General features: G+C 43.9%; 1 gene segment (V, D, J or C); it reads left to right on the plus strand.

Moving 5' to 3' along the window:
* The first annotated feature begins 4,094 nt into the window (after positions 1-4,094).
* On the plus strand, positions 4,095-4,808 carry LOC112968952. The segment is given in 2 exon segments: positions 4,095-4,225; positions 4,441-4,808. Coding segments are annotated over 2 exon segments (411 nt in total).
* The last annotated feature ends 6,599 nt before the right edge of the window (positions 4,809-11,407 follow it).

The raw sequence follows: 11,407 nt of genomic DNA on the forward strand, positions 1-11,407 counted from the left end.
GAAGGTCATACAAAATTCTCTCTCAGTGGCTAAAGTCTGACAGACCCTATACCTGGCACAGCGCTATGACTCCTAAGGTCTTGCAGGGATGTAAATGAAAGTGGAAATTGCCCTTAGTCATTTGCAGGGATTCAGAACACTATATTGCAAGCCCATAAAATGTATGTTTTTACAGGAGCTGTAGTATAAATGCTGAGGATCTTGGTGTATCTGCTAGCCCAAGTAAGAACATCACACTGCTGTCCATTTAAAAAGCATTCATGAAAATAAGTGACTGATGCACAACTGTTTTCCTTAAAAAATTCTTAGTATTACAGGCACCCTCAGCTTCCATCTATACCTATTACATAGCTGCTCAAAAAGGACTTCTGGGGGTTTTACTGCTTTATACCCAGCAGAGGGTGGCAGATGCTTGATGCATTTAGCAAATTGGAGCTGTCATTTGGTTCAGTGTTCAAATATGAATTTCTTGTAATAATATCTCTCATTATCGGAAATTGACTCATCTCTGCAGACACAGAGGACAAATTCATACAATCCAAAGCCAGTCTCTTRTGCACAGTATCTGGCTACTTCAACTTACAGGCAGATGAAGACAGAAAAGTACATTACTGGGGTGCACTGTAACTCATTACAGCAATGCATACTTGCATCTCAGACATATTAAAACTTGCACTATAAATCACACTGGCCTGGCTACTCTTGAAAACTCTTSACCCAATATCAAGTTGCTTAGTTGATTCAATTCAAAGAGGCATTGCTAGATTAAGAGGAGAAAATAATTTTATATTCTTCTTGGGTTTAAATAAATAGTTAATTTATTAATGATGAGAAAGTATTTTTAAACCAATAAATGTCTTCATTTTTGGCTCATTGGCACTAATTTGACCTATAAAGCCAGTTTCTCCTCATAATTTTCTTACATGTCTGCTCCTGYCTCTGTCTCTCTCTGTTCACCAATTCATGGTTTGTTCTAGTTTTGTTGGGCTGACCAAAAAAAGCCTGCTTGACTTCTGGTTCTCATGTGTTAGCAGAATGCTGCAGTATTATTTGACTTTCAGCCAAAACAGCACTACTAAGTGAATGTCTGCAGTCTTTTAATGTTGGTGTGTTGAAAACCTGCAAGCCAAGCCCTTGAACAAAAGTCAGTGCTCAGCAGCCTGGCACTGGCCCTGGAAACTACAAAAATACTGCACCAAACTGCCTCTTCCGCTAAATGYGGTCTTCAAAAGAAACCATTTTTATTAGTGTTGCTAATATGTAGCTAACCTTTGCCTCTGCTCCTTAGTCTTAAAGGAAGGAGAGCAAACAGAAAAAGAGGTAGAAAATGGAAACATGTAGGGATAGCTCTAGTAAGTAAATATTCCATGACTATTCTATAATGCCTGTTCATTTTAGCTTGGCAAAGTAGCATATAAATTCGTATTATTCCTACTCCTGGACTCTATTTTTGCCCTTTCCTTTTCTTAGAGATCTGAAAGAAAAGAAAAAAAGTACTGCCAGGAAATGTGAGATAAGGGTTTCTAAACAGACCTGATCAGTGTGTAAATGCAGGGTCTTTGGCCAAATGACTCTTCCTATCACATGATTCTCAGCCCCCTTTCTCCCCCCCTCCCAGCACCTTCTCCTGGAATGAGGAGACCACACCTTGTTCTCATGGGGTTTCCTTTATAATACATAGGAGAGTTTAAGTTGTGAATGGATGTCAGTAGGAGGCAATGAAGAAGTCCAATAGTGCAGATAGTGAATTAAATATAGTGGTCTCATTTCATGTTTCATGTCCACCTTTTTCAAGGAAATGCACAGTATTTTTGCTTTGAAGACTGTTTCACCTTCTCATTTACTGAATGGAAACTAATCTGACATTTTGTCTAATCTGACAGTCTGTCTATTTTCTCCCCTCTCAAATACCAAACACTCTGTAGGTCTCCCTTTCAGTGGAGCAAGGCATCTACTTCTATTGCAGRCTTTCTCACCGTGATGACATGATCATGCATTCACTCTCACCCCTCGTCTGTACCCATGTCCCCTTCCCTTTGCTGTCAAAGTCTGAAACTTTCCAATAGGCTTGAACCAGCAACAGCCAGTGCATCTTCTCATTTTCCTCTCAGAGGGTTTAGGAGTTTATCTTTCATTTTGTTCTTTCAGCCCTGGACTATTCATCATTTGGGAGAGCACAACACTGCTGGCCTTGAGGAACAGCAGCTAAGATGCATGGCAGGCTTTCTGGAAGCCTTCTCAGCTTGTCCCTTTTGCTGTAAGTACACATTTTTTTTCCATTTTTTCAATGTTTTAAAGGTTCTTCTAATTATTTATACAGGAGCACATGTCTGACGCCCCACAGGATAATAACATTATACTCCTGAGAGTAAAAATTGATCTACTGTGCAGAAACTGGGGAACTGATGAGAAAATTTAGGTCCATAGGTGGCTGGAGATGTATGGATACCTAGCAAACATGGGCACTAATTTGCTAGGGCTTCAGCATAGGTATTTACACTTCAGAGACTGTAAGAAGACATCAATATGAGACTTCTCTATGCCATCAGCAACGCACGTTGCACGTTTGTAAATGAGACAAATTAACATCTGTGAATATCAATTTTACAGACCCAGCATAGGGGCGGACATTTTTGTTTCAAGTAGGGAAATATTTCTAACTAACTGCTGCCTCCTCATTGCTGCTCTCCCTTTTCATTTTCCAGAGGTGCTGTGGGCCATTAGCTGGGACCAGAAGCCTAATCCTATTATAAATCAGGCACACAAGGGCAGCACTCCTGAAAACTCTTGCAGCCAGGTCAGACACTACCTGCATCCATTGGCACTAAGACCTCCTCAGAAAGGCCCCAGAGAAGCTGTTCTACCTCAGTCTCTCAGGCTCTGACATCAGCTGGGAAACAGCCATCTCCATAGGGAAGATGCTTGTGTCCTGCTAACTCCTGTGCTGCATGGGAGTGGAGAGCAAGCCAAAAGCCTCCTCTGGTCCATCACAAAACCAGTAGGATGTTTTTGGAGACTCTGTTCCATTGACTTCCCAGTCTCCTTGAATGATAATAGACACTCCAGATCATCCCAGCTGCAGCAATATAGGCATATATATGCAAATTATCCCATAGGATATTTTGCAGGGGATTTTCTGAGGGCATCTTCTCACAAGTTTCCTTCTCCTGGCTCTGGGCCAATGGACTGTCCCCAGGAACCTATTTAAAGATTGGGCAGGAGGGAACCTATTTAAAGATTGGGCAGGAGGGATATTGTTTTCAGCCAGAGAAATAAATTATAAATGTTGGGCAGCCCCATAACAAAATGATATGTACTTGTATAGAAGGACCCTGCAATTTTCTGTGATATGAAATTCAATGGTGGCATACAGGAATTGAGCAGAAAGAATGAAGAAAATACACAGTATCCAAACAAAACTAGAGACAAATATAGCTAACCAGAATGAATAGACCATATGGAATGGTGAAGGACATAAGGATATTAGTGAATATTAGATGTCCGGATAGACACACTCAAGCTCTAATTTTCAYTGTAATCAGGAGTAAAGCACTAAACTACCCATAAAGATCTGGGTAATAAGCCCTGCCTCTACAAAATGTACCAAGATATGTTTAAAGATACTAAAGCATATGAGGCCTGCATTGCTCTGCATTTTATACGAAGGAAATAAAGGTCAGAGGGAGCACACAAGTCAGCAGAGACTCCCCCACCCTGACACATACTCAGAGGAGGCTGATGCCCAAAGGGCACCACTTCCTCTGTCCCACTGAGCTCAGTGGGACCCGGCATGCCGTTGGCACACGTCAAACCTAGTTTAGCTCTTCCAGGTTTAACRGCTGAGAATCGTTTTTGCATGTGGCCTATTTTAGGCTTGTGTGCAACAAATAAATGTCTCAGTGGTTGCTCTTCCTGGCAGAAGAGTACAAAGAAACGCCACCTCTCTTCCCAGGCCCTTGCACGGTGCTGGTGCAACCCAGCAGTCCCTCTCTGACCATGTGTGCATATCTTGCCCCTCCCAGCACAACCCAGCACCACCCCCAGCGCCACTGCAGCAGCTGTGGGGCCACATCCCCTCCTCTCCTCCCCAGCCCCAGTGGTTTGCAGCTCCCACGCGGCCCCAGCGAGCGAACAGCGCTGTCCTCCTGCTGGCCCATTTCAGGGCAGTGGGCACCAAGCAGCATGCCTGGCTCCCTGGGGCTTGCCGTGGCCTCTCTCCTCCCCTGTAAGTGTGACATGGCCTCCTAGCAGTAATGCATGCTCTGCTGTTTGCCAGTCATACTTCCACAAGGTGTTATTCCCTGCTGGGTTAAAACAGCTGGAGGCTGTCCTGGCAAGGAAGGACTGCGGTGCTGAGAGTGGCAGAAGGCAGGGGAGAGTAAAATCTGATTTTCAGCTGGCATCTCCTCACTGCTGCTCTCCCTCCTTTTTTGCCTCCAGGTGTGCTGTGGGCCCTTCGATTGGATCAGGAACCAGCTTTTATCCTCAAGCYGCCACAGCAGAGCAGCACTGCTGAATTTACTTGCAAAGTGACCGGCGGGTCGAGCTCCACCTATGTCCACTGGTACCGATCCTCGGGCGATGGGCCACCGCAGCGGCTGCTCTACCTCTCGTTCTCCAAACCGGACCCTATCCGGGAGGCTGGTGTCTCTCCTGAGAAGGTCRCAGCCTTTTTCCCCTCTACAGGCATCTGCAAACTGGTGGTGCACAAAGTGGGAAGTGTAGACGGCGGCCGCTATTACTGTGCAGTGTGGGAGTTTGCACGGCTCTGCGGGCTGCCGCAGCTCTTGCACAAAAAGCACAGATGACAGCAGGGAAATTCCCCCAGCCTCCTGCAAACTGATGTTTCGTCATCAGGTCTAACTGAAAGAGTATGGCCGGAATTGGTATCATATCTTCCTAAGAAGGCTCAGGGGATACAGGATTTTCTGCATGCTTGTAGGTTCACAAGCTACCATGCAAAGAATTTCAAGAAACAAATTTAGGTCTAGCTTGCACAGTCCAATCTGACCCTTCCTCATTTATCTACTAGATACAATATGATTATCAATAGCTCAGGCAGGAACCAGGCTGCTTTTACCGTCTGAACAAAACTCAAAATCACTCTCTTAATATCCCCTATGCGGTAAGATTAATAKACACAAAGAAATTAATGCAGCTGCCATGATTGCTGTCATTGTTATGTCTGATTTGTGATTGACCTGCTGCTGTGTTAGATACTTCAGAAGAATGCTCTGTGAAGAAGTCCCTGTCCCTAGGGAATTATAGTATAAATGAATAAGAAAAACAGACAAAGACTGGAAAAAGGAGAAGAATTACTCTTGCTTTTTTAGTTAGGCAGTTCAGCACAGAGAGATTTATGGCTGGGTAGCACTGAGCATTTACCTCTCCAGCTGAACTCACTGCGAGGATGGGCATTCCCCATCTCTGCAAGCTGGATTTTGTAAGTTGCCTGAGAACATGCAGGAAGGCTGCAGCAGGGCAAGGGAATTGAGGCTGGCAGTGTCCTTTCAATGGGCTGCTTGCAAAATTGTCTCTGCTGGCAGAGACGAAGCTGTCAGTCTGTGAAACTGTTCTGCAGAAGGAAGGAAATGTCTGGAGAGCCTTCCCTCCACAGGGCATGCAATGGTGAGACCACAATTATACAGGGCTCTGCTCACATATTTTTCTACAGGAAACTAAGCCAGTGCAGTATAAACAACACCAATCTCTTTGTCATTTGATGTGAAGGAACAGAACTTGGTACAGATTTCCTTTGATTTTCTTTTGCTCTTTTCTATCCACACAGGTTGAACAGTGTTTTCTTTTTTTCCTCTTCCCTTTCCAAATAGCTGAAGCTGCTTAGGAAATGTGGTGGGCTTTTTGAAATTCCCCTAGCTTGCCTCTTACCTGTATATTCAGCAGATGATTAGTTATCGTAAAAACTTCAGAATATTGGGTACTGGTTATATAGTACAATGATATTTCTTCTTCAACCAAATGCAGCAATTGCATCGAGGCAGTTCAATAGCACTACAGAGGGGATAATAGTTACATCATGCTCTTTGGGTCYTAAACTGAGTTACCTTTGCAGGAAAATCAGAGGCAATTCTGCAATGTCTTTCTCAGGTGTAATGATTGCCAAGTGTGTAAAAAGGGTGCACAGGACAACTGAGATTTGCAAATGCTGTGCACTTCTGCCCCCCGCGTGGTGAGAGAGCTGAAGGGACAGAGAGAAGGGAGCCTGATGTCCTGATGTTTCTTCCCCATGACTAACCAGGACTCACAGACACCATTGTCTCTGCTCTCTGACAGAGAATGATTTCTTGCTACAAGCGCCTCYTTTCTGCGTTCTCCACCTTGCTGCAACGTGTGCTGATGGCTCCTCAGCTGGAGCAGGAGCTAGACCRTGCCACGACCCAGCTAAACAGCACAGGCAAGCCCATCTGCAAAGTGACTGCTAGATCAGCCCCCACTTATACCCAATAGTACTGAGTGATACCTACACCCCGGAGAGACTGTTCCCTCTCTTACGCTCTCTGGTACTTATTTTTTACAGGAAGTCAGCTTCCCTAGAGGCAAACAGCCAGCTGCTGTGAGCTCAGACACCTGCACCCTGTGAGTGCACAACCTGGAAGACAGTGAGTGATACTCCTGTGCTGCATGGGAGTATGCACAAAACCACAAGTCTCTTTGAGTCCTGAAAAGAAACTACCACAATGAAATCATGTGAGAGCTATTCCCAAGGACTAACTGCCTGCTTGCATGGGCTGGGTTTGAGCACTCAAATGCCTACAGTAGTTTTATTGTAGTCTGGAGGGGGGAACCCTACCTCCTTACTGTGCTGTGCTTTATAGGGTGACTTAGGAGTATTAGCTGCGGTTGTACCTGGGGCTGTTGCTCGCTTGCCCATGATTAGGAGTGGGGAAGTATTAGCACGGAGAGGTGACATTGTTTTTCTTAGAAACCCTGATTTTGTTAAAATAGAGAAAATTTGGGGCACTTAAGACTTTTGCAGGTATAAAGATATTATTACTGCTATATTTTTACATTCAATYTGAGACTGACCTACAAGTGTTTTAAGTACTTTAGAAAACCCTGAGTCTAACAGTCCAGATGCCTGAGGAATCACAGGCTCAAGAAGCATGATCAGCAAAGACTGGAGGAAAGGGAGGAGAATTATGCTCATGTAAAGGTGAGTGGAACAATTTTAGCCTGAAGAGGTTTAGGGGATTCGAGCCAGGGAGGGCAGAGCAGCTGTCTGTCTGATGAAGCCTGGGTGGGCCATTCCGCACCTCTCAAAACCTGGCCCTTAGTAACTTGCTTGTGATTATCCAGGTAAATTTTGTGGGAGCTCAGCATTAGCCATATCCCAGCACAGGGGTCGCAGAACTCTTCTGGGCAGAAAGAAGAAAGATATTGGTGCATGAAAACTCAGTGACCTGTTCTGGTTAAAGGCTCACAGCCACATGCACAGGCAGCACTTACCAATGGCATTAYCTGATTTTCACATTTACACCCCCCTTCTCTTTTTTAACAGGAAATTAAGCCAACAGAGTAAAAAACATCATCTTCCCCTTCACCACTTACTTTGCTTTCTTGGGACAGGGCATCTATATATATTTTTAATTTCTTTCTCTCCCTTAGGGTTGAACTATACYGGTGTCTCTGAACTTCCTTTTCTGAGGAGCTGTGGCAGAACTAGGAAAAATTATGGATTTCTTGGAAATCCTCCCAGCTTGTCTCTCACCTTGTAAGTGTTAGATATATTAGTTATTCTTAATGGTCTCAGAATGTATTTCTTCTTGGTTTTATATCACACTTCCATTTGTCCCCCAACATAATTGTGCAGTTTTCAATCAGCGATGTCTTATTACCCAAGTCCCAAGCTCAAATGACACTTTGCCAAAAAATTGTAGACAAATGACTTGATTCTGCACTGCCTTTTSCCTTGTGTAATGGCTGACAAATGTATGCAATATAACAGACATGCTGGAGATAAGGTCCCRTATTTCTCCCCCTCCACATGCTGTGCAGCAGTACATGCCTCTATCAACAAGTGCAGAGAATAAAGCCCGGTGTCCCTTCCTCATGGGTGCCTGTGGTTTGTGGATGCCTTTATATCCCCACTCCTATTGACAGAGGATTGCATGCTGCTGTCCCATCCCTGCTGTGTTCTCCCTTCTCACCCTCCAGGTGTGCTGTGGGCTGACCACCTGGACCAGTAGCCAGTCTCCATCACAGCCCAGCCACTCACAAGGAACATCATAGCCAAATTTACTTGCAAAGTATCTGGAGGGTCACAGTTCACCTATATACACTGGTACTGAATGTTGCCTGGAAAACCCCAAGAGATACTGCTCTTTCTCATCCTTGCTGGGTCTTGTATAAGTTGGGACTCACGYTTCTCCAAAGAGAAACATTCAGTCTGTGCATGCAATGACACCTGCATCCTGCTGTGCACAAGCTGAAAAACCAAGTCAGCCCATGGTACAACTGTGCTGTGTGGGATGACACACAGAGCCATAGCCTTCTGCTGTTTCTGCACAAAGGCTACCACAGTGATGTATTTGCAGAGGAAACATCCCTGCAACACCATGAATTTTTTTGTGTAGGGACACTCTAGCTTAGTCATCCTGACATGGAAAAAACAGTATCACAGTCCTTTCCCTTGGATCATGTGTTGAGAACCCACTGAGTAAATCATTTTCACACTGATTTATCCTCATATCTTTACCCAAAGCTGATCTGTAGTAACTGATGTGGGGATCCAAGAGTAGGCCCTACTCCTTGTGTTCTGTAAAAAAAACTCTTTGTGAAGTTGGCCCTTTTCCCTCAGAGACAGTCTCAAGCAGGGAAACATATGCTGAGGGAAGAGAAGAGCGAGGGAACTATAGTACCAAGATTTAAGACAAGGTTTTTAAGAAGAGCTAAGCACTTGTAACCCTCAGTTGGAAACATCCAGAGCTTGGGTATTACCCATCTTTAAAATTCAAATATTTGCCCTAAATTAGCAAGTGAGGCTGTGAGAGAACTTGGAGCATTTTCCCCCATGCATAATAGCAAGCAAAGTAGTTGCAGGTGCTTCTCTGTGCTGTTAAATTGCAAGCACACTTTTAGGTCTTGCCAAGTCCTTGACCTACCCAATTCTGAAGTTAGCACATGCCATTCTTGACAGACAGTCTTCACGAAGTCCCCTTGTGTTGGTGGACAAGAGCCTTAAACTGCCTGGGCTCAGGTTGTGCCTTGCCAGTTGACCTCAGCAACAGCAAACCATTGGCCAATTTTAAGTAAGAGCTTGACTGTGGGTTTGCTCAGTCCTGAAGGTTTACTCCAGTGCATTCATCACCCAGCTCAATGGGATGAAAGAAAAAAGAGGAGAAGAAGGTGTGCAAAGCCCCCCTCCTGAGGAGCTGCAGTTGGTTAGAAGACATGGAGGACTCTCTGAAATTCTTCCCAGCTTGCCTCATACTCTGTAAATATCTTGAATGTATTAGCTACCTTTACAGATTCATAATGTACTATTTGATGGTTTGCAGTGCTCTTGCACTAAGTACTGTAATTTCWTATCAGGGTAATCCTGCAGAATTTTTATTTCTCTCCCACCTCAAAGGGAAGAGAGAAAGAAGCCCAATATCTTTCCTCTACAGTGAATGGTTTACATAGACACTCCTAGGTCTTTGCTCTTTGAAGAAGAAAAATTTCTTCTCATTGCTGCTTTCCTCCTAGGTGCACAGTAGGCCATTTGCCTAGAGCCGAAGCTGGTGTCTCTCACAAAAAAGCCTTTTTCATACAGCATTGCCAGACTGAAGTGTACACCGACTGGTGGGCCAGACTTCACGTGTGTCCACTGGTACCAAGAGCTGCCTGGCATTTTAGATGAAGTCACTGAGTTTGTACCTCTAGTGGTAGTTTTCAAGTTTAACCCTAAGATAAGGAGTATACTGGGATATTTCTCTCAAGAGAAACTCCCAGTGTGTGTGAGCAATCACGAATGCATACTGTTGGTGCAGCAGGTACTAACTACAGTGCCGCTTTAAAAGACCTGTTAGATCCTGCTGTCCATCTTGTTCTCCACCTAGGATTATGTCTTACATTGTTTCTACGGAAATCCAGTTTTAGCAATCCCCAAACAAAGTTTCTGTTATTTCCAAGTGGAAATGATGGGCTACAGTCTGACTTATCTCAAGATTAGAACATTGTCTCAATTGACAGTCTGAATTTCCCATATCAGCAAGTGCTACTAACATTGAGTTCGCTTACTCTTTTAGTTCACAGAAGAAAAGTTTTACTTTTTTTTTTTTTGCAATACCTAAAAAATGCCAAGAGTGGCATTCACAAGAAGGGTGTCCTTCTCTGAAACGCATCCTTAAATAACACTATTAAGCGACAGAGAATGCCAGTGCTTCCAACATTGCTCAGTGCTGTATAGAATTAGCTTTTTCTGAGCGAAGCATTCAGTGCTTTATTACCTGTTATATTTATAAATAAAATTTTAGGAAAAAGTATTATATAGGCCAGGGCTGGGTATTTTTCAGGCTCTGAATTGCAAAGAACCCCCTTCCCAAGTTGCCCTCACATCAAGACCTTCTAGCAAGATCAGGATGGTGGACCTGAATCTATGTTAGAGCAGTCCATCTTGTTTTTCCATGATATGTTGCCTCTTAATCCTTTCATGGAGTGAGTAGTGAAAGTAAGAAAAATATGATGTATATATATCCAGAATAAGTGATGCATAAATGTTGAGCTAATACAGGACTATTGTTGATCTTGTGGCTTTTTGTACTTTTACAAAATAAACTCACATAACGTGTTTTTTCTTCTACTCACAAAGCCACTAATATATTTTCCAATAACACAAGGTCTTCACTTTAGATTACTTTGCAATTAAGACAAGAAACCAACAAAATGCTGTTTAAAGATCTAACAGCTATGAACACCAAATGCTTCACTATGAAATTATAAACATTTTTTCTGAGGTTAAAGCAGCATGTTTAGAAGACTCTTTTCTCACACTTCAGATTAGCAGTCAGGATTTTCACCCCTGGGGGGTGCTAGAGTCATGATGGCCTGTGCTGGTGACTACTTCTTGACTTGCTTTCAGCGTGAGTGCTCAGTCCTTGGCCAGATGGACCCTTCAGCCACAAGCCAATGGAAATCAGTGGAAGGTGGCCTTACCTCGATAGGCATGCAAAACTGGTGTGTCCCTTCACATTAAAAAGCTGGACAGGGCTGACCAGACACTTCGGGGCTGTTCCAAGCAAGAGAGAAGTCAGCTTGCTGATAGACTGACTGTCATGTAATCTATTACTATCTGCTTTTGCCACCAGCATTCCCATTTGTGCCACAAAAGCAGGCAGTATTTGTTAGGGCAGGCTGGTGAGAAGTGCTTTCAGGAGAGTCTTGGGGTGTCTAAGGAGAGGTGGAC

This window comes from Apteryx rowi, unplaced genomic scaffold (assembly GCF_003343035.1).
Source record: "Apteryx rowi isolate R43461 unplaced genomic scaffold, aptRow1 scaffold_1083, whole genome shotgun sequence".
Classification (NCBI taxonomy): Eukaryota; Metazoa; Chordata; class Aves; order Apterygiformes; family Apterygidae; genus Apteryx; species Apteryx rowi.